General features: G+C 47.8%; 1 protein-coding gene across 2 annotated transcripts in view; it reads left to right on the top strand.

Annotated features, from left to right (window-relative positions):
* The window catches only part of DBH (dopamine beta-hydroxylase), an 85,095-nt gene that overhangs the window by 27,028 nt on the left and 33,751 nt on the right, over positions 1 to 24,316 (top strand). For both annotated transcript variants that reach the window (XM_077284348.1, XM_077284347.1), the window contains exons 2-5: positions 1,021 to 1,094; positions 6,415 to 7,176; positions 7,667 to 7,813; positions 8,506 to 8,763. In XM_077284348.1, coding sequence (XP_077140463.1) covers positions 6,841 to 7,176; positions 7,667 to 7,813; positions 8,506 to 8,763 — 741 coding nt within the window. In that variant the 5' untranslated portion in view covers positions 1,021 to 1,094; positions 6,415 to 6,840. The remainder of the gene's footprint in view (positions 1 to 1,020; positions 1,095 to 6,414; positions 7,177 to 7,666; positions 7,814 to 8,505; positions 8,764 to 24,316) is intronic.

Here is a 24,316-nt window from a genome sequence, read left to right as displayed (position 1 = left end):
CTGATGGGTGCACTGAGTCCTGGCTCCATCCCTAACACATAGGTGCCGGCATTGTCTCCCTCTGCGGGGAACTATTCACTTTACTCTCGTGCCCTAGACCGCTGCCTACTGTGCCTATACATTTTCTCTACCAAAACAGGATGAAAACAAGTTTAAAAATTGTCTGCGCTGCTGGAAAGAAGTCTACTGCTGCAATATTCTTAGAAGGCTCTGTCTTGTCCACTACGCGTTTCAGTGCCGTACTGCCATTGTCACGACTCAGCTGTCGGGTGACCCGGGATCAGGGGCTCCTTCCCTGTCCCTAACGCTAGGGGGCGCCCTAGCCCCCCCTATTGCCTGGGATACTTGTGAAGAAGAAGATGCCAGGGCTACCACCCTTGTCTTATCTCCCGAATCAGCCCTCCCTCTGTTCCCTTCCCCCGCCCAGGGAAGAGGGGAGCTGCCATGCACCAAAGTACACCAACGAGACAAGGCAACACGAACAAGGGGTAACTGAAAATACCAGTCATATAAATATTCACTCACATATAACAGGAATGCATCGGGGAGTGGAGGATGGGGAAAAAAAACAAAAAAAGAGGAGGGTAGGGAATTATCACACTTACAAACCCACGCAGCAGACACAGATAACTCCTCCAAAACTACTTCTCATAAGCACCAAAAACACCTCCTCTCCTCCCAGCCATGCAGCATAGGCTAGCTCTGACAATGTGTCAGGGCCCAAATTATATAGGAGTAGGAGTGGCTAACCGAGCTCAGCTGAGATCTCAGACTCCAAGATCTTGCAACATGGCCAATTAACCTCTGTTCTGCCAAAAGAAATCAACATCATTTAAAAAGAAGGTCAAGTGCTTCTCAGCGCAGGAGTAGGAGCAATCAGACGCTGCAGTCTTCCAGCTCTACACTGTCGCTGTAACCCCATGACAGCCATCTTTGTCAAGTGTAGGTTGTTTTGTGCTTTTTTTTTTTTAAACATAGTAAAGTTGCCAGACTTATCCTGTTTTTGTCCTTTCCATCTAGTGGATTTTTCCCCAACCACGGGGCAACGGCAGCCATCTATCTAAACCGGTTGTGTCTGCACACAACCACCCAAGGTGAGCAAACCTATTGTTTATACTGTCCCCTATATTTGGGTTTTACCCTATTGTGCTTTTCTCCCTTCACAGTCACTGTTTGCTCAACCTTACCCGGACTTGCTCAACCTTACCTGGACAATTAGGGCACCTGAATGTAGTTATTTCTCAGTTTTCTTGACCATTATTTTGCCCACTTCTCTTGCCAGCAGAGGGCGACACTGAGCACAGAGATAAACTACGCCCAATGTTATTTGAATGAGAAATTTCAGACCCACGGGATGGGAGCGAATTTAATAATAAAAATTAGGATATTAAGCAAACGCTCTGTTATGAAGCCTATTACATTATAGACTAAGGATGATTATCATATATTTGATGATGATTTCAGCAGTGACGGGAGCTGCCCTTTAAATCCCAACTGCTCTGGTTTGTCATTAGTCAGTGCGTCTGCCATCATCATTAATTGAGGAAATGTCATTGCCTATCAGTGCGACTTTTTTCATACCAAAGATTTATTTCCAGTTTCCCATTAGCAATGCGCACTGTGAGTTTCTGGCTCCGTGCACACAGCCGTCCAGGCACAAGCTGAGCTGCCAAACATGGAGAGCAAAGCTGTTTTTTTTTTTTTTTTTTGCTTTTTATTTTTATTTTTTTTTGCATGAGTTTTGCATACACTAACTGCCAAGAACCACAATTTCATGCATAATCTGCAGGAACAGGAGTGGGACCTGTGTCGTTTTCTGGAGGTCGATGCCGCCCCTCCACCGCCGTCTCCATCCTGTCCTTTACAGTCCTCCTGCCGCAGCTCGGATTGGCTGGGAGGCTACAACTATCTGAATTAATAGGGCAAAACAACACACACCATTATCTGTCTCCACGGGACTGGACGGATCATTTTATTTTGCTTGACTTGCAAATATTCTCATTTTTTAACTCTACTGAGGCCGCAGAAATAAAATTAGGAAGGTCACGGTAAATAGGCTGCCTGCTCGTAAAGGCAAGAGAGCTCCTGCATGTATGTATAGAGTTAAATATTGATGAGCAATCCTAGAAATCTAACTATGGGGGGTTCTCCATTCAGGAGGCTATGGCTTCAATAAGTGTTTCTCATCCTGGAGGATTTGGCACGTCCATGAATTATACTGACATTGTAATACTGCTTTCCTCCTATGGTGGCGCTGCAGGGAAATTGAACACTTGCTACAAAGGTCCTTCAGCTGATCGCTGGAACGGTAAACCCCGTGATCAGCTTATTTTTTAATAAAGGATTTTTTAAGTGGACAACCCAATTGAGGGATTGCATATATAGCCATTACTTGAATTGCACCCTTTAAATGAAAGAGCAATTTGAATAGCCGCTGATCTCCCTTGAAAATAAAATTATTGAGCAGATTAAATTAAACATGCCCGATCCTTATTTCCTCTGATATCATTGAGTAATTCAGAGGGCTCAACATAATCATCTGTTTCTCTATTAATAATCCATTTCTCTATAGCCAAGATCCCATCTTGCCGTAATCTATAAGGACCCGGCTGTAATAGCAACTGTTGCCACCCCTTTAATGATGGCTATGAGTTCACATATGACATCTATATAATTATATAAAAGGGGTTATTTGAAAATATTTCCAGAAATTTTGTGTTGCGGTTCATCCTCATTCTCTTCAATGCTGCAATACCAGACACTGCCTGTGCACAAAGGTGGCGCTGTTTCCGGAACTAAATCAATTTCTACATTTATGGTGTCTAGTGTTTGTAACTATTGCTCACTTACAGGAAACCTTGTATCCCTTCCTTTTTAACCAAGTAATTCCATTTACCCATGAATAAATTGGGAAGTGATTGTTTTTTTCCTTTTAAGATGACTACGTGCGTCTGCTCAGTCGTCTCATGCACACCTTGTCCTCCCCGAGGCTTCATTTTTGGTGTTGCGTCACAGCGTCCGTGATTCAATAAAGCCCCTTAAAGAATCAGATATGGGCAAAGTGAGAATGTCATCTACCCTGGGGCGACGGGGTCTGTTCACAGCACTCATCCAGTCTCCGAGGAGCAGGTGCCGTTCTCCTGGGTATAATCCAATTATCTGATAGGCAGGAGAGCGCAGCATTTGATTGCAGCTGAAGAGACAGCGCCCAGATCAATGAGGCTTCAAGTGGATCACTTCCCGGTAAACTGGTAGTAAACGCTCCCTGGACCATGGATGAGACGGGTCCTAGAATTAGCCAGGGGCCATTCCCCTATGTATAACCAGAGAGAGGATGCGCCACTGTCTCCTGCAATGACATGCCAGATTAATGTAATAGTCCCGGAATATGAGACTTAAAGGGCATCTCGTCCTGTGATATATATATACATTGACGTTTAGAAATGTAGAATTTGTATCAGTTAAAAAAAAAATGTTGCCGTCAAACTGATTATTTCGTGGTCCTAAAATACAGGACCATGGTGCCGTGTAGAGAGAACTGTTCATTTATGATGGCATCAGTTACTTCTGTTTCAGTAGGTGAGTGGTGTCCATGACTTTGAGTCAGCAAATATTGGCCACCGAACGTTGGCGGGTATTTTGCTTTGGAAGTGCCAACTGCGCCACTCACCTACCAATGCTTAATGGCGCATTAAGTCTACCAGATGTTACGGGATGTTGACCGCCATTGGAAGTCTTTGTAGAATCTTTCACGCCTAGAACATTAGGTCATGGATGAGTCATTCCGACAGGCAGAATAGAAAACACAGTCTTTGTCCTGAGGTCCCGTTTGTCCCCATTGTGATCACACAAACCACAATAGGCTTAACCAAAGTGTGATGAACCACCACCACTTAACTGCAGGCTCAACCACAGATGAAGACAAGTTAGCCTAAAAGTATTTACAGGCCACCACTACCGGATGACTCAATCAAGTCAGAGTGAACAGTGTGGATGGTATCTAGTTGAGGTGCCACAAGTCCTGTACCTTAACCATAACTTGGCACTCCATGGGCTCTTGTGTCTTGACTTGTCCTCTCCACTAATGAATGTTCCTGGTGACTTTTTTGGCTTCCATGTTACCTACCTAATTCTCTGTATCCAGGACTAGTTACAGAGTTTGCACATTAATCTGTAGGTTTCTGTGCCCATTCTACAGTTTACACCTGGATCATTCCTCAATATACACCACTATCAATAGCTACGTATGTAAATGCAAATATGCAATAGATGAGCCTGTACAACCCCCTAACATGGCCTACATGTGATGGTCGCAATCGGAGACCATCATTTCTTGTAAACACTTGCTATGATTTACAAAAACAAGATTATCTGCAGCCTTCATAGCTTCTGAAAATGTGCTAAAGCCTTGATTGTCCTCAATCCAATCTGCGAGGCAGCTGAAGAAAACTGGATGAGTACTATGTAAATATCACTGTGATGCCAGGAGAATGCAAGAAACACGGAGCAAGCATTTACCGAGCTTTACTTTTATTGTCTGTGTCTAGTGGGCCGTTAAAGGATTTTCTATAGAATCTATTGCACGAGTATTGTCTGTGTATGCGATAAAGCTAGGCATACACATAGAAACAGCTGACCAGTGGCCACCCCCTGCCTGCATTCTTTTGAGATTAAGGTTCTTCCAGTGCTACAGGTCCTACTGGAGCCAATGTTCTGCCATTCTACACCTCAATGGTTACATGTTTTGCCCTGTATTTAAATACATTGCTGGAACCCCCTGGCCTCCAGCACCCAGAGCATTTTTCCCAGTAGCCCGCTTGGCTGCACCCTTCAGTTCTACACCATGTCAAGAAGAAGGTGAAAAGGAGAACAAGTGCTTGGTTCTCCATTTTGAGGATGTAAATTATCATGCCATCACATAGAATCTCATTTAAGATTGGAGGTTCCACTCCATGTAGGTAGAAAGAAGACAAATTGATTGGTCCTCAATTTTGGGGAATGGGTCAGTGATAGGTACTAATCATAAGAGATTTGGCTTAAAGATGTCTTAAAATTTGGAGAGGGTGGATAGGAAAGCAAGTGCTCAGTCCTCTGATTCTAGCAATGTGTGCAACCACTGGCAGATGAACCACCATTCCGGATTGGGTGGAGAAACCTTATATTTCCAACACTGTCTAAAGAAGAGACTGGATAGGAGAGCAAGTGCTTGGTCTTCCATTTCTAGAGGTATGTGCCACAACTGGTAGATGGAGCCCTATCCTGGATTGGGTGTTGAAATCTTATATTTACATCACAATAAACAAGAGACCATGGAAAGGAGAAAAAGTGATTGGTCCTCCCTTTCCAGAGGTGTGTGCTGACATAAGCAGATGAAGTCCTGTTCTAGTTTGGGTGTAGTCTTCTGTATAAAAGAAAAATATGTAGAGAAGAAAGTGGAAAAGTGAATAGGAGAACTAGGTTCTTGGGCCTCCATTTCTAGAGGTTTATGAAACTCTGGTGGATGTGGACGCACTGCGCCACAGGCCGGGCTTACACTGAAGGGACGTAACTAAGTGTCTACCAGGTCTTCACTAGGGCCTCTGATGGTGAGGACAGGTGGGACTGCCAGTAAACACTAGGTACCACTCCAGGGCATTCCCTTGGACTGCAGCAGCTAGCCAGAGGGTCAGAGATGCCAGTCCAAGGTACAGCAGGGCGAGACAGAAGAGTAGTTAGATGGTCCGAGGTCAGGGCAGGCAACATGGGTTCACTATTCAAAGCTGAAGTCAGGAATGTAGATGTCAAACAAAGCGGGTAAACAGGCCTGGTTGATAATGGGAGACAGAATACAAAGGCACACATGAATCAGGTACAAGTAGGCTAGGAACTAATGTTCGGGTGAGGAATGGTGGGTGGAGTCACCTGATATATCACCTGATTGCAGGTGATAGGCTGGGGAAGCAAATCTTTGCAGCACAGAGTGGATTAAAATTCCTGCAGAGTTAGGCCCCCTAAGACTCACAACCAGCACAAGTCAACTCAGAGCAATGGTCAGGTACTTGGTGGAGCAGAGCGAAACACACGGTGAGTAGGGCGTCTCTTAGAAGGCGTGCGAGTGGCCAGCGTAACAGTGTGTGCCACCACTGACAGGTGAAGCCCCATCCTTCATTGGATGAAGAAATCTACTGTATCCAAAACCTTGTAGAGAAGAAGGTGGAGAAGATAACAAGTGCTTGATCCTCAATCTTGGAGATGGGATTGATGATGGAAGCTACCACCAATTGTTTATGGAGCTACGGCTAAGATTGGAGTGTGGAAATTGACTAAATATCTACTTCCTATTGGTGAGTCCAAACATGCTACATTATGGTTAGATATGAAGAATCAATCAATGTGTTGCTTTTTCCCCTAAAAATGTGCTGGTTTTTCTTTTAGGACAAACAGTTACTGCCAGGTTCCACCATAGATTGCAGCTGATCACCAGTGATTAGCAGGACACTCTGCAAAGACTCTTGTAACAAAAAAGGATTATCCAAAGTGGACAGAAAAGGGCTTTTTAGTGGTAACTTTATTTAAAGGGGCAAAGGCTGATGTACCCTGGATGGACATTGAACCTGGCAGCCGTTGTCATTCAGAGACGTAGCAGGTATTGAAAGTCAGTTAAAAGCTGCATGGACAACTCCAATTAGGGCCCATTAGTGTGTGGCAGCCAATGAAGACAACATGACCTGAGGGCACTGAGCTCAATGAGATTTGTAAGCAACTAAATGTGATTACAGACCTTTGCTGACCCAACCTGCTGAGGCGAGCAGAGGTATAAAAGTCACCAACCCAGCAACTGTCTCCTGATCATATGCAGAGATGGCTCAGGGGAGACCATGCTCCTTCTCCCACCTAAAGATCACCACCGTTGTCCCCATCTACTTCACCATGATTGGTTTCGTTTTGGTACTGTCTCTTGTGACTCTACATGACACAACCCAAGTGTCCAGCTCATTCCCATATACCATCCCCCTGGATCCCGAGGGGTCTCTCCAGCTCTTCTGGAACATTAGCTATGCTGAAAAAGTGGTGAACTTCCAGATCCTCATCAAGAACCTAAAATTTGGGATGATTTTCGGCATGTCGGACAGAGGAGAGTTTGAAGGTGCAGATCTGGCCATCCTGTGGAGTGATGGATTCAGCTCTTATTTCGGGGTAAGCTTCTTTTCTCTTTTCTTCAAGACATAATATAAGTAGTCATGACTTTGAGGGTCTAGTTCTCCCCTAAAGCCAAGGTAAATTGATCTGTTGCCGCTCCGTTGATTGAAACCATATAGAAAGTCTAGTTTTTTTATCTTTTGCTGGATTGGTGCAGTGCTCTGCTCTAAATATACTTTGTATTTCAATTATTAACTTGCTTGCTGTCAGTGAATGTGAATATTAACATGGGCTGTTGTAACAATGTGCTGCTCACACAGTTGAAAGACTTATTATGATTGGGGCTCAATCCATGAATAACCACAACTCCTATAACCACAGAATGGATCAGTGGACAATGCTCCAACTGCTTCATCCAGACAGATGACTTTGAGAGTCCACTTTTTGTGATTGGAGGAGGATCGCGGTCAATGCCTAATGACAAACTCGGCTATTTTGCATCTGTCACTATCAGCCCTGCTACATCTTTGTCCTTTTACATTTTCAGGATGCCTGGAGCGATGAAGACGGACATCTTCATATTGATTCACACCAAGACTATCAGCTGCTGTCCGCACAACAGACTCCTGAGGGGCTCTATCTTGTGTTCAGGAGACCGTTCACTACCTGCGATCCCCATGACTACTTCATAGAGGTGCTATGTATCTTCTTTGTTACTCCCGATGCAACAGAATATATGTCATAGAGGTAGATACTGGGGCTGCTATAGGGCCATTAAAGATAGGGCACCCACTTTTGGTTGGTCCTATCCCCTTTTCTATTTGTGGGTAGATATGTTCTCTATAAGCTGTATTTTCCAACTTTTGGCCATGCTCATCAGGGGAGGACATGAGTAATTTTTAACTGCTTCCCCTTCAGGGTCATGCCCTTGCACAATCTATTTTCACACCCAAAATGGGTGTTTGAAACTGACATTTTGCACAAGAAACCATCTGCAAAGTCCTCTTGGCCGGAATATTGAGAAATTTTTGCAGAATTTATGAGATTTTCCAACATCTACAGTAGGTCTCTCCTTTTTCCAAGAGCCATCTGGCAAATATGGTACAAAGGAGCCACATTGTTAGCAATCAGGAGAGTGGCAAATTGGCATAAAGGGTGTGGAGGAGAGAGGACCAGATTCTTCTATCTTGGATGGAAAAACCCAGCAACACAATTGGATTTTTACTATGGCACCCCATGTCTTCTATGTATGCTCTATACATTACAAAATTGGCAGAGCAGAGGGTATGCCTTGCCCATGATGGGACAAAGTGTCAGTGATTGGTGCTCTAGATGGAAAACTCATTGGACGTTCATATTTTACCATTCATTCATTTTCCTCTCCAGGATGGGACAGTCCACCTAGTCTATGCCTTGCTGGAGAAGCCATTCCAATCCCTTTCTGCTATCAATATCTCCTTACTCCACCGAGGACTCCAGAGGGTGCAACTCTTGAAGCCAGAGATCCACATGCCCCATCTTCCGAAGGATTTAGTCACTATGGATGTCCGGGCGCCCAATGTGGTTATCCCAGATAAGGAGACGACTTACTGGTGTTACGTCACTGAGTTGCCGGAGGACTTCTCCAAACACCACATAGTCATGGTAAGTTCTACTAGATATGGCCATAGATTGAGGTGACCACCAGATGGATCACCAAATATCGTTTGTTATACTTTAAACTACAACATAAGATACCGTGCCTGAAATGACATGTTAAAACCCCCGAATCCCAACTTCTATTCGATTTCACGTAAATTCCAGGCTTTGACTCAGTTTGTACCCATGAAACCTTCTCTCCAGGTTGATTCTACAGTTACATGTGTTTATACGAGAAGCTACTGTAGATATCCACAAGTTGGCTATCAAACTGTACAGCATTTCCAAGGAAATAACAAGCAGGAATTTGTGTATGTGGGGGGTTATCCTCATAATGCCACCTATGCCTGTAGCAAGGTCCCCATCCTGGTCACGTTGTTGCAGCAATGTCCCCATCCTGTTTACATTGTTGTAGCAATATCTACATCCTGGTCACATTGTTGTACTAATGTCCCCATCCTGGTCACATTGTTGTAGTAATGTCCCCATCCTGGTCACCTTGTTGTAGAAAATGTCCCCATCCTGGTCACCTTGTTGAAGTAATGTCCCCATCCTGGTCACCTTGTTGTAGAAAATGTCCCCATCCTGGTCACCTTGTTGAAGTAATGTCCCCATCCTGGTCACATTGTTGTAGCAAATGTCCCCATCCGGTTCATCTTGTTGAAGTAATGTCCTCACCCTGGTCACCTTGTTGTAGAAAATGTCCCCATCCTAGTCACCTTGTTGAAGTAATGTCCCCATCCTGGTCACCTTGTTGTAGCAAATGTCCCCATCCTGGTCACCTTGTTGTAGAAAATGTCCTCATCCTGGTCACCTTGTTGTAGTAATGTCCCCATCCTGGTCACCTTGTTGTAGCAAATGTCCCCATCCTGGTCACCTTGTTGTAACAATGTTCCAATTCTGGTCACCTTTTAGCAATGTCCCCATCCTGGTCACCTTGTAGCAATGTCCCCATCTTGGTCACCTTGTTGTAGTAATGCCCCATCCTGGTCCACTTGTTGTAACAATGTCCCCATCTTGGTTACCTTCATGTAGCAATGTCCCCATCCTTGCCACCTTGCTGTAGCAATGTCCCTATGCTGGTCACCTTGTTGTAGCAAATATCCCCAATGTTGGCACTCTTCATATACACATAAAAATCCTTCTCATCTGACCTCGCTCCCTTGGCAAACAGCAACCTTTTCCTCCTGCACAACCAGGGCAGCACATGGCAGTGAGGTCATAGGCTGCCCACGTCGACACGCTAACGTCAGCTGCCGGCCTCTGATTGGCCGGTAGCCGGTATTGGTATTGCGGTGCAGAAATATGGTCTCTGTGCCGCAATACATTTCAATTGAATTTGCATCCAAGGACACACATTCATCTGAAACGAAGCGCTGGCATCGGTGGCTCCAGGACTGGGCTGCGATCATCATGGGGAGCCCGGGTGCCTGCGGGCCACGCTTTTGAGACCCCAGGGCTAACACAACGGGAATTTCATGTGGAATCGGTGCAGAGTTCTCTTTGAGAAGTGACCATTTACAAACAGCTGCGGATTTCCCACAGAAATCACTAAGAGATGGAGGAAATGCCAGTCTGAGAGCTCAATGTCAATCTGCTGCCAGGAAAGTCAGAACTCGATTTTCAATTATATCGTCCTGAGACTGGATTTGCTTTAATTTCTAGCAACTGCACACTTAAATAACATGGGAAGAGGCGGGGGGATAATCTCCCTGCCTGCTCTTATGATAGGGGTTTGCATTTTTTTAGTGTCTTGGAAATGAAGATTCATTTTCGTCGCTGAATGTGATCATTGCAGCTTCTCTATAAAACCTCCAAATGTGATACAAAATTAGGCTTTGCAACAGGAAAAAAACTGACAGAAGCTGCAGACGGAGCCCGTTCTCTTCCAGTTGACACTGAATCGTAATTACTTTGGTAATTATACACGCAGAATGGAAGATGGCAGAATTGTGAGTCCTGTCAAATATGTTTGCCATACCAGCAGAAATGCCTGAAGAAATGATGAAAAGATTGGGGAGGGGAGAGAAAAGTCCCATATAATGACGAGACGGTTCCTAAGGCATTTCCAGATTAGAAAATTGCACCCTGTGAGGTGACTGACACTTCAGTGGAAGGAGAAAAGTACAAAAAATGCACTGTAACAGCCCCCCCCCCTCATCAAGGAGATGCCATTATCAGCCTGCTGGACAGGATTCCCCGAAAACCTCGGCAAGAGGTTTGCCAAAAATGGCAAAGTAATGCAAACTGATGGAATAAATATCTAGCGCAGCTCTGGAGTATAATATAAGAGGTAACTCAGGATCAGTAATGTAATGTACATACACAGTGACTGCACCAGCAGAATAGTGAGTGCAGCTCTGGAGTATAATACAGGATGTAACTCAGGATCAGTAATGTAATGTATGTACACAGTGACTGCACCAGCAGAATAGTGAGTGCAGCTCTGGAGTATAATACAGGATGTAACTCAGGATCAGTAATGTAATGTATGTACACAGTGACTGCACCAGCAGAATAGTGAGTGCAGGTCTGGAGTATAATACAAGAGGTAACTCAGGATCAGTAATGTAATGTTTGTACACATTGACTGCACCAGCAGAATAGTGAGTGTAGCTCTGGGGTATAATACAGGATGTAACTCAGGATCAGTACAGGATAAGTAATGTAATGTATGTACACAGTGACTGCACCAGCAGAATAGTGAGTGCAGGTCTGGAGTATAATACAAGAGGTAACTCAGGATCAGTAATGTAATGTATGTACACAGTGACTGCATCAGCAGAATAGTGAGTGCAGCTCTGGGGTATAACACAGGATGTAACCCAGGATCAGTAATGTATGTACACAGTGACTGCACCAGCAGAATAGTGAGTGCAGCTCTGGAGTATAATACAGGAGGTAACTCAGGATCAGTACAGGATCAGTAATGTAATGTATGCACACAGTGACTGCACCAGCAGAATAGTGAGTGCAGCTCTGGAGTAAAATACAGGATGTTACTCAGGATCAGTAATGTAATGTATGTACACAGTGACTGCACCAGCAGAATAGTGAGTGCAGCTCTAAAGTACAAAACAGGATGTAACTCAGGATCAGTAATGTAATGTATGTACACAGTGACTGCACCAGAAGAATAGTGAGTGCATCTCTGGAGTATAATACAGGATGTAACTCAGGATCAGTAATGTAATGTATGTACACAGTGACTGCACCAGCAGAATAGTGAGGGCAGCTCTGGAGTATAATACAGGAGGTAACTCAGGATCAGTACAGGATCAGTAATGTATGTGTAGCGCCCCCACTGCCGCAGGGCCGAGGGGTACCCGGTACCGGGCCTCTGAGTCTCTGCTCTGGGGTTGTCACGGTGGCTAGGCCCGGTCCGTGACCCTGCTGAGGGGCGTACAGTGATAGATATGATGGATGATGGTAGTGGTGGTGCTGTAGTGGTAAATAATGAGGACACCAGGTTGCAGTCTCTTTACCTCTTTACTGAAGGTTTTAGAGTCCTCAGTCCAGAGCATTGTCAACAGGGCTGTCTGAGACCGGCCGGTCCAAAGGCACATCTGGAGTTCTCTTTACAGGTGGGAATCAGTGTCTACCTTCTAGCGCTGTGTGTTGTAGTCCTTCCCTGCTGAGCTCCCGGGGTAGTCCTCACAACTGCTTCTGTCTGTCTCTGATGTTCGTTCTCTCCGTCCCCCAGATGATATGGTAGGATGCACCCGTATGACGGGGTAGGCCTGGAGTTCTTCCGGGACCCTAGAGTCGCCCCTCTCCCACAGCTGCCTCCGTTGTCTGCTTAGGTGTTAAGTGAGACAGCCAACCTTTAATTGGCTGTCCTGCCGTGGTTTGCAGTAGTACTTAAAGTCTCTTACTTGCTCGGCGTTCCGGCCACCGACTGTTTGCGCCTCAGAAGGATGTTGCCTCGGTCTAACAGCACGACTCCTTCTGGTCCTAATTCCTCTTTACTGTATTCCCGTTGTGCACTGGTTAGTTCTGCTCTGAGGAGTCTGCCAGGATCCCATCCCTGACAGGTCCTCTCACTATCTCTTCCCAGCTATTTCTCCCTGTCTTCCTGTCCAACCCCCAGTTTTACCAGAGTGTGAGGAGTGGCCTACTAGATAGGACCACCCCCCCCCTGGTGGCCAGAGTGTGAAGTGTAGTGAGGTGTTACCTGGTCAGAGAAACTCCTTTAGTGCAATCAGACGTACCATAGCTCCCCATAGTGGCGGAGCCACAGTACTGCAACGACCAGGACTCTGGGGCGCTGCACTCCCCCCCGGTTAAATCCAGTACTCCCGGACTGGGAAAACAAGAACAACAATACATGTTAACAGGAAACACACAAAATTTTTGAAATAGCATAACAATTAAACATAACAGTTCTTCCCTTTATGGGAGGTGAGAACTCTTGAACGTTGCGAAAGTTAGGTCATGCACAGTTTATGACTCTCAGTTCAGTGGTTGAAACAGCGGGGACCCCGGGTAAAGAAAGGGGTCCCCCTTTTTGAAAGTTTTTGAGCAATTCACCGTCCATTACTCTATTGTCCATTTTAAAACCTGTAACAAAAGATATACACACAAACATTCTCAACTAAATAGCAGCCCTTATTAATACCTCCAAGTTTTGTAGCAGAGGGGGGTTTGATTTTGAGTGCTGCGTGTGGACCTTCGCAGCGCAGGGGTTGCTATTGACCTAACAGGGCCCGCTATGCTTGCTACCGCTGGTGTAGTGCACTGTCTTCTAGCTACACTTCTAGTGAGTCTGGGTAGCACTGGCAGGTTGGGGCTCTCAGAGCTGCTGCTATCAACAGTGGGTACAGCAGATTCACCGATAGCAGAGGGAGGATTTGCCGGTTCAACGGTTGGCATGGCATCTTCAGGTAAGGCTTGTTGAGGTTGCGGGACCGGATGATCTGGTACCACCATTGTTTCTGGTGGGTCCGGCTGTTGAAACATTAGAACAGGTACCACGATGGCTTGATTTATCTGAGTCCAGGACTGGGGAAAGTCACCAAGGACGGTATGGATCATCTTCTCCTTTTCCACCGGCGGGGAGATTCTTGGGGCCGTGTCCCCCTCTCTCAACTTATCGGGGCAGACCTTAAGGTGATCCCTGGATACCGCTGTCGAGGTCTCCCCTCTGTCCTTGCTGATGAGACAGACCTTCGTGTTGTCGAAATCGGATGGCAGGATGGTATACGGTTCCGCTTCCCATTGGTCATCGAGCTTGTGTAATCTCCTCTTTCGTTTAAGTACTTGCTCACCAGGTGACAGGGGAATCGCAGGAGCGTGTTGGTTGTAGTCCCTTTCTTGTTTCTGCCTAGCCTGGGCGAGACTTCTTTCTACACACTCCTGTACTTCGCGGTACCTTCGCTGCCTTTCTGCATCCCAATCTGCATCCGGCGAGGTATCTTCGGGTACTAGGACCCCCATGTCCAGATCAACGGGTAACCGACTAGATCTTCCTCGCATCAGGTACGCTGGAGTACAGTTGGTGGAATTTACTGGTATGTGATTGTACATATCCACCAAGTCAGGCAACTTTATCGGCCACAGGTTCCGTTCCTCCACAGGCAAGGTCTTCAATAAATCGATTACCACTTGGTTCATCTTCTCACACATCCCGTTGGTTTGAGGATGGTACGGTGTGGTTCTGATCTTCTTACACCCGTACAGTTGGCAGAATTCTTGGAACACTTCGGCTTCGAATGCAGGTCCCTGATCGGTCAGTACCTTCTCTGGGTAGCCATGGGGCCTACAAAAGTGCTGCTGGAAGGCCCTGGCGGCAGTCCTGGCCGTTAGATCCTTGACAGGTACAACCACCAAAAACCTGGAGTAGTGGTCCACGATGGTAAGGGCGTAGATATAGCCCGACCGGCTAGGTGTCAGCTTCACATGATCCAGCGCGACCAGTTCGAGCGGCCGTTTGGTGATGATAGGCCGCAGGGGAGCCCATTGACTGTCACGGTCCTTCCTGCGCAGACTACATGGACCACACTCCCGACACCACTTCTCAATGGTTCTCTTCATGCCAATCCAATAGAACCTCCCTCCGAGTAGCCTTTCTAGCTTCCTCCATCCGAAGTGTCCGGCTCCATCATGGTAGGCTCCCAGAACCATGGGCGCATCTCGCCTTGGCACCACTATCTGCCACACCAATTCATGAGTACGTGGGTCGATGCTCCTCCTGCACAGCTTGCCATCATGGATAAACAGTTTGCTTCTCCCCTTCCACAGCTGTTGGGTTTCTTGTGGATCATCTGGGCCGGGATGCAACCCTGCCTGCGTCAAGAGCTCTTTCACCCGACGGACCGCGGGGTCACCATCCTGGGTTTCTGCCCACCCGTGATGAGGCAGGGGATTCAGCGTGGCATCTGGTTGGTTCCCGTGCCTGTTCTTCACATGATGAGAGTTCTGAGTGGCTTTGGGGCAATGGAATGCAGGCAGCTCCACCTCTTCAAGTGCCTCCGGGTCTTCTCCCGTTTCTGGCAAATTGGGCATTCGGGACAAAGCATCGGCATTGGCATTCTTGTGTCCTGCCCGGTACTTGATGGTGAAATCGTAGTTGGTTAGCCGGGCCATCCATCGCTGTTCCAAGGCCCCGAGTTTGGCAGTATCCAGATGCGTTAGTGGATTGTTATCCGTAAAGACGGTGAATCTCGCGGAGGCCAGGTAGTGTTTGAACCTCTCTGTCACTGCCCAGACGATGGCAAGGAATTCCAGCTTAAAGGAACTGTAGTTGTCAGGGTTCCTTTCCGTGGGACGGAGTTTCCTGCTGGCGTAAGCGATCACCCTTTCTTTGCCTTTCTGAACCTGGGACAGCACGGCTCCTAATCCCACATTGCTGGCATCTGTGTACAGCACAAACGGTTGATCGTATTCGGGGTAAGCCAGTACCTCTTCTCCCGTCAGTGCCGACTTCAAACAGGTGAAGGATTCCTCCAGCTCCTCGTTCCAATCAAAGGGGGTGTTCCTCCCCTTGGTCTTCTTTGGTTGGCCCACCAACAGGTTTTGCAAGGGTGCGGCCTTCTTGGTGAAGTCCTTAATGAACCTCCGGTAGTAGCCTACCAACCCGAGGAACTGCCGGACTTCGTGGAGGTCACTAGGCTTTGGCCAGTCCTTGATCACTGTGACCTTGTCGGGGTCTGGGGCCACTCCTTCAGCGCTCACCACATGGCCCAGGTACTGCACTTTAGGTTTCAGCAGATGACACTTGGACGGTTTCACCTTTAAGCCGAAGTTGGACAGGGCTTCAAACACCTCAGCCAGGTGCTTCAAATGGTCTTCGTAGGTCTTAGAGAAGATAATGATGTCATCCAAATACAGCAGCACGGTTTCAAAGTTCATGTGTCCCAGGCAGCACTCCATCATCCTCTGGAACGTCCCGGGAGCATTGCACAATCCGAAGGGCATGTAGTTGAATTCGCAGAGACCCATTGGGGTCGTGAAGGCTGTCTTCTCTTTGTCCGCCTCTGCCACAGGAACCTGCCAGTACCCACTGGTGAGATCTAAGGTAGAGAAGTAGTTAGCAGATTTTAAGGCAGCCAGAGACTCCTCTACCCTGGGCAGTGGGTATGCGTCTTTATGTGTAATGCGATTCAACTGCCTATAATCAACACACATCCTCATTGTACCATCTTTCTTTTTAACAAGGACTAACGGAGCTGCCCAGGGGCTACAGCTGTCTCTCACCACCCCAACCTCCTTCATTTCCCGCAACATGTCCTTGGCACACTGATAATGAGCTGGGGGTACAGGGCGATATCTCTCTTTTATGGGTCGGTGATCTCCCGTGGGGATATGATGTTGGATCCCTTTCACGTGCCCAAAATCTAAGGGGTGTTTGCTGAATACCTGCTCGTACTCGTGTACCACCCTGTAGGCCCCCTGTTTTTGATGGGATGGGGTAGAGTCAGTGCCCACATGCAATTCCCGACACCAACCTTTCGAGTGCTCTGCAGAACCTTTGTTCTCCGCCACGTTTGATGGGACCAAGGGTTCAGGTGTCTGTTTCACACTATTATTGACAGTGAACAGTTTGGCGAGCGTGGTATACTTGGTGAGGTGAACCTCTTCCTCCCCACAATTGAGGACACGTACGGGCACTCTCCCCTGGCGGACGTCGACCACCCCCCGGGCTGTCAGAACAGTAGGCCTATTATCTGAATATACGGGTTCTACCAAGGCCTGGTAGTCCTTACCCCTGAGGCCTATGGCTGCCCGACACCATATTAACATTTCACTCCTGGGGGGTATCGCGATGGGGTTTGAATCACTCACAGTGACACGACCAATCTCACCCCCAGTCAGCTCTACCTGCTGTCTCTGCATCAGAGCTCTGATTTCCTTCTGCAGGGCACGTTGCTCACTGTGGCCAGCGGTTTCCGCCACCTGTTGCAACAAAACAATAACTTCTGCAAGACAATTTTCTATAACATTAGTACCAAGAGTCATCATGGGATTACATTCTCGACGATCAATATCAACAATCACAATCCCTTGGGCTTTCAATTCCACCCGCCCCACCTTGATGGTGACCTCCTTATACCCCACTTGTGGCAACGGCTGACCATTACTGGCTATTATGGTGAAATCATCGTCAGGGCCACGAGTAATATCAGTGTCCTCCCAATACCGTTTATAAAGTACGTAAGGTATAGTCGTCACCTGAGAACCGGTGTCCAGCAAAGCGTTCAAGGGGATTCCATCAACCACTACAGGGAGAACTGGTCGTCCTCCAATATACTTGGTTCTCCAATGCTGCGGGCCTGACCGTCCTACTCCTGGGGGTTGGCCCTTTGCCCCAGGGGTTGCTCGTTTAAAGGACAGTACCTTGCAAGGTGGCCCACCTGGTGACAGCGGCGGCAGATGGGTCGTCCGTCCTGATGGAAGCGATCGCTGTCCCGGCCTCTGGTCGGTGGGGTCCTCTTCTGTCGCGTCCAGGGGACATCTTCTGGTCTGGAGGCTAGCCGGATCTTTTCCTTGGGGGCCTCCTGTAGGGACTGCACCATCCGGGCTAGGGCAGCAACGCTCTTGGTCAGCTCCTGCATCTGAAGACGGAGTCCTGCAGGGGAGTCGTCCTCGAAGCTCTGGGCGTCGGCCTCCGCGGCAACTGGGGTATCCGATGCCACCTCCTGGTGGTATGTGAGAGCGGGGCGCCTGGGTGGTATTGCGCGGCTGGGCTGTCACTCCTGCAATGCCTGGATAGCTTTATCTTTGAATTGCACAAAAGTCAAGTCTGGATTTTGCATGGCCAGGAAGTGCAATTGGCCCCGCTGGTGACTGCACAGGAGCCCCTCAATGAACCGCTCCTTCAGGAGTTTATCCTCATCCTGCATGCTGCCAGGGTCACTCTGCTTAATGGCCCGCATCGCCTCCTGGAGATTGAGGGCATAGTCCCGTAAGCTATCCTGTGGTCGCTGTTTGCATCCATAGAAAGTCAGTTTAATTTCTGTAGCAGTGCGAGTATCAAAGGTGGCTTCAAGCTTTGCAAAAATCTGCTGTGCAGTTCCCTTATCCTCGGCGGGCCAGGACTTCAATTCTCTCAGAGCCGCCCCAAAGAGTTGGCCGGTTATCATATGAACCTTCTGAGGCTCTGTCAGGGGATAGAACTCGAGCAGGCTGCAGAGCCCTTCCTTAAAGTCAGTGAATGTATGCGACTCCCCAGAGTATCGTGGGAGCCAGGCCGCTCCGGGCAGGTACGGCATAGAGAAGGGCATTATGGCTTTTGTGTTAGCGGCAGAGTCCGATTGACTGCTGGGGGCAGCGGGTTCCGCGGCTACCGGTGGTGGTATTAGGGCCACGGCTTCGCTCGCTGCGGGGACCGGAGCTGCCCCTGCGTCCGCGGCTGCGGCCGCCACCTCCTCTCCTCCCGACTCGGACATGGCTGTCCCTTCCTCCCACTAACCTTTCCGTTCCGCGCTTCTTTTGGCCGGTTCCGCCCACGAAGCTAAGGCTCCTCCCTCCGTGCGCGGCAATGGTGAATTTTGGCGGTAAATGGCAGTACACAGTCCAAGCACAATAAATCACAGTTCCAAGGCACACATGACCTGATTCTTCAGGCTTAAGTAGAATCCTGTTCGTGACGCCAAGTTGTAGCGCCCCCACTGCCGCAGGGCCGAGGGGTACCCGGTACCGGGCCTCTGAGTCTCTGCTCTGGGGTTGTCACGGTGGCTAGGCCCGGTCCGTGACCCTGCTGAGGGGCGTACAGTGATAGATATGATGGATGATGGTAGTGGTGGTGCTGTAGTGGTAAATAATGAGGACACCAGGTTGCAGTCTCTTTACCTCTTTACTGAAGGTTTTAGAGTCCTCAGTCCAGAGCGATGTCAACAGGGCTGTCTGAGACCGGCCGGTCCAAAGGCACATCTGGAGTTCTCTTTACAGGTGGGAATCAGTGTCTACCTTCTAGCGCTGTGTGTTGTAGTCCTTCCCTGCTGAGCTCCCGGGGTAGTCCTCACAACTGCTTCTGTCTGTCTCTGATGTTCGTTCTCTCCGTCCCCCAGATGATATGGTAGGACGCACCCGTATGACGGGGTAGGCCTGGAGTTCTTCCGGGACCCTAGAGTCGCCCCTCTCCCACAACTGCCTCCGTTGTCTGCTTGGGGGTTAAGTGAGACAGCCAACCTTTAATTGGCTGTCCTGCCGTGGTTTGCAGTAGTACTTAAAGTCTCTTACTTGCTCGGCGTTCCGGCCACCGACTGTTTGCGCCTCAGAAGGATGTTGCCTCGGTCTAACAGCACGACTCCTTCTGGTCCTAATTCCTCTTTACTGTATTCCCGTTGTGCACTGGTTAGTTCTGCTCTGAGGAGTCTGCCAGGATCCCATCCCTGACAGGTCCTCTCACTATCTCTTCCCAGCTACTTCTCCCTGTCTTCCTGTCCAACCCCCAGTTTTACCAGAGTGTGAGGAGTGGCCTACTAGATAGGACCACCCCCCCTGGTGGCCGGAGTGTGAAGTGTAGTGAGGTGTTACCTGGTCAGAGAAACTCCTTTAGTGCAATCAGACGTACCATAGCTCCCCATAGTGGCGGAGCCACAGTACTGCAACGACCAGGACTCTGGGGCGCTGCATATGTACACAGTGTGATGCAGTGACCCCTGTGGTAGCTAGGGGGCGCTGTATGTGCTCCTTGGGATATGCATGGAGGCATATCTGTTGTGATAATGGTGGTGAAACAGTGACTGGCATTGTTGTAAATGGCTGATATGTGTCGCAGAGGGAGTCTGCGTGGTAAGTCTGATGTAATGTGGTTGATCTGGGACCTTTAGTCCCTCAAGAGTTTGTGTAGTGTTGTATAATAGTCAAGGGAGACTTACTAGGCTAGTTGTGTGAGATGGGCAGGACAAACCAGCCACACATCCACACTCCCACCCAGGGGAGTGGTTAAGGGTATATAGTGTGACCAGGGTGTGGGTCACATGTTCCTGTGTGGTTCCAGTGTTTGGACCTGAGTGGTGAAGGTCCTGGAAGTATGTGTTGGATTTCCTGGGAGTAGGAGTCCTGAGGAGTTCATGCTGGTGTGTTGGGAGGTTCTGGGAGTAGGACCGGATCCCTGAATAGCGCAGAGTAAGACTCTGATTCTGGATGGTCTATGTTGGGGGAAGCTACCGTCCTTCGGTGGGTCTGGACTGACTAAGATATGCCGCCCAGGCAAGTTGGTGATCCCTGTGAGGCAGCTTTCCCGGAGGAGTGGACTGAAAAGGAGTCAGCAGGTGGAGCAGGAGCTCCTGTCAGGTACTATACAGACTGTGCTTGTGATGTTCTATGAACTGTGTGGTCTCCCACGGCAACTGAACGGAGTGAGGTTCAGAGTGTTTAGAGACCGCGACCCAGTGTCATATGTGCTGTATGTGACTTGGGACATTGGTGAAGTGTACGGCGTACGAACACCCATGGTAACTGGGCGAAGTGAGAGGTCCAGCATGTTTAGTGTCCGTGAGTCAAAGCCGTAAATGAAGTGTTTGAGATAAAGCTGCAAGTTAATATCACCAGTTGGTGCCTATTGTGTTCTATGGAATGTATATAATGAACTGTGCATAACCCGGTTTATGACACTTTAACCCCTTTCTGTCATTGGACGTACTATTCCGTCCATGTGGGGTGGGCCCTACTTCCCAAGGACGGAATAGTACGTCCAGCACGATCGGCCGCGCTCACGGGGGGAGCGCGGCCGATCGCGGCCGGGTGTCAGCTGACTATCGCAGCTGACATCCGGCACTATGTGCCAGGAGCGGTTACGGACCGCCCCCGGCACATTAACCCCCGGCACACCGCGATCAAACATGATCGCGGTGTACCGGCGGTATAGGGAAGCATCGCGCAGGGAGGGGGCTCCCTGCGGGCTTCCCTGAGACCCCCGGAGCAACGCGATGTGATCGCGTTGCTCCGAGGGTCTCCTACCTCTTTCCTCGCTGCAGGTCCCGGATCCAAGATGGCCGCGGCATCCGGGTCCTGCAGGGAAGGAGGTGGCTTACCGAGTGTCTGCTCAGTGCAGACGCTGGTAAGCCTGCAGCCCTGTCAGTGAGATCGGTGATATGACAGAGTGCTGTGCACACTGTCAAATCACCGATCTGTGATGTCCCCCCCTGGGACAAAGTAAAAAAGTTAAAAAAAAATGTCCACATGTGTAAAAAAAAATAAAAAAAAAAATTCCTAAATAAATAAATTTTTAAAAAAAATTATTCCCATAAATACATTTCATCTAAATAAAAAAAATCAAACAATAAAAGTACACATATTTAGTATCGCCGCGTCCGTAACGACCCCACCTATAAAACTACATAACTAGTTAACCCCTTCAGTGAACACCGTAAAAAAAAAACGAGGCAAAAAACAACACTTTATTCTCATACCGCCAATCAAAAAGTGGAATAACACGCGATCAAAAAGACGGATATAAATAACCATGGTACCGCTGAAAACGTCATCTTGTCCCGCAAAAAACGAGGCGCCATACACCATCATCAGCGAAAAAATAAAAAAGTTATAGTCCTCAGAATAAAGCGATGCCAAAATAATTATTTTTTCTATAAAATAGCTTTTATCGTATAAAAGCGCCAAAACATAAAAAAATGATGTAAATGAGATATCGCTGTAATCGTACTGACCCGAAGAATAAAACTGCTTTATCCATTTTACCAAACGCGGAACGGTATAAACGCCTCCCCCAAAAGAAATTAATGAATAGCTGGTTTTTGGTCATTCTGCCTCACAAAAATCGGAATAAAAAGCGATCAAAAAATCTCCCGTGCTCGAACATGTTACCAATAAAAACGTCAACTCGTCCCGCAAAAAACGAGACCTCATATGACTCTGTGGACTCAAGTATGGAAAAATTATAGCTCTCAAAATGTGGTAACGCAAAAAATATTTTTTGCAATAAAAAGCGTCTTTCAGTGTGTGATGGCTGCCTATCATAAAAATCCGCTAAATAACCCGCTATAAAAGTAAATCAAACCCCCCTTCATCACCCGCTTAGGCTACGTTCACATTTGCGTTGTGCGCCGCAGCGTCGGCGACGCAACGCACAACGCAGGAACACCGCATGCACAACGCCTGCACAACGCTGCGTTTTGCGACGCATGCGTCCTTTTTTTGCTTGATTTTGTACGCACAAAAAATGCAACTTGCTGCGTCCTCTGCGCCATGACGCGTGCGCCGCAGTGACGCATGCGTCGCAAAACGCAAGTGCAACGCATGTCAATGCGCCCCCATGTTAAATATAGGGGCGCATGACGCATGCGGCGACACTGCGGCGCCCGACGCTGCGGCGCAGAACGCTAATGTGAACGTAGCCTTAGTTAGGGAAAAATTAAAAAAATGTAAAAAATGTATTTATTTCCATTTCCCCATTAGGGTTAGGGTTAGGGCTAGGGTTAGGGCTAGGGTTAGGGCTTTGGCTTGGGTTAGGGCTACATTTAGAGTTGGGGCTAAAGTTAGGGTTAGGGTTGGGGCTAAAGTTAGGGTTAGGGTTTGGATTACATTTACGGTTGGGAATAGGGTTGGGATTAGGGTTAGGGGTGTGTCTGGGTTAGAGGTGTGGTTAGGGTTACCGTTGGGATTAGGGTTAGGGGTGTGTGTGGATTAGGGTTTCAGTTATAATTGGGGGGTTTCCACTGTTTAGGCACATCAGGGGCTCTCCAAACGTGACATGGCGTCCCATTTCAATTCCAGCCAATTCTGCGTTGAAAAAGTAAAACAGTGCTCCTTCCCTTCCAAGCTCTCCTGTGCGCCCAAACAGGGGTTTACCCCAACATATGGGGTATCAGCGTACTCGGAACACATTGGAGAACAACTTTTGGGGTCCAATTTCTCCTGTTACCCTTGGGAAAATACAAAACTGGGGCTAAAAAATAATTTTTGTGGAAAAAAAAATTTTTTTTTATTTGCATGGCTCTGCGTTATAAACTGTAGTGAAACACTAGGGGGTTCAAAGCTCTCACAACACATCTAGATGAGTTCCTTAGGGGGTCTACTTTCCAAAATGGTGTCACTTGTGGGGGGTTTCTACTGTTTAGGTACATTAGGGGCTCTGCAAACGCAATGTCACGCCTGCAGACCATTCCATCTAAGTCTGCATTCCAAATGGCGCTCCTTCCCTTCCGAGCCCTCCCATGCACCCAAACGGTGGTTCCCCCCCCACATATGGGGTATCAGCGTACTCAAGACAAATTGGACAACAACTTTTGGGGTCCAATTTCTCCTGTTACCATTGGAAAAATACAAAACTGGGGGCTAAAAAATAATTTTTTGGGGAAATTTTTTATTTTTTTATTTTCACGGCTCTGCGTTATAAACTGTAGTGAAACACTTGGGGGTTCAAAGTTCTCACAACACAACTAGATAAGTTCCTTGGGGGGTCTAGTTTCCAATATTGGGTCACTTGTGGGGGGTTTCTACTGTTTAGGTACATTAGGGGCTCTGTAAACGCAATGTGACGCCTGCAGACCAATCCATCTAAGTCTGCATTGCAAATGATGCTCCTTCCCTTCCGAGCTCTGCCATGCGCTCAAACGGTGGTTCCCCCCCAGATATCAGGTATCAGCGTACTCAGGACAAATTGGACAACAATATATAGGGTCTAATTTCTCCTGTTACCCTTGGAAAAATACAAAACTGGGGGCTAAAAAATAATTTTTGTGGAAAAAAAAATATTTTTATTTGCACGGCTCTGCGTTATAAACTGTAGTGAAACACTTAGGGGTTCAAATCTCTCACAACACATCTAGATGAGTTCCTTAGGGGGTCTACTTTCCAAAATGGTGTACTTGTGTTTTTTTTTTTACTGTTTAGGTACATTAGGGGCTCTGCAAACGCAATGTGACGCCTGCAGACCATTCCATCTAAGTCTGCATTCCAAATGGCGCTCCATCCCTTCCGAGCCCTCCCATGCGCCCAAACGGTGGTTCCCCCCCACATATGGGGTATCAGCGTACTCAGGACAAATTGGACAACAACTTTTGTGGTCCAATTTCTCGTGTTACCCTCGGGAAAATACAAAACTGAGGGCTAAAATATAATTTTTGTGGGAAAAAATTTTTGTTTTATTTTTACG

The sequence above is a fragment of the Ranitomeya variabilis genome, chromosome 2, assembly GCF_051348905.1.
Source record: "Ranitomeya variabilis isolate aRanVar5 chromosome 2, aRanVar5.hap1, whole genome shotgun sequence".
Lineage (NCBI taxonomy): Eukaryota > Metazoa > Chordata > Amphibia > Anura > Dendrobatidae > Ranitomeya > Ranitomeya variabilis.
The sequence above is the reverse complement of the archived record's forward strand: the minus strand, read 5'-3'. Positions and strand labels throughout refer to the sequence as shown.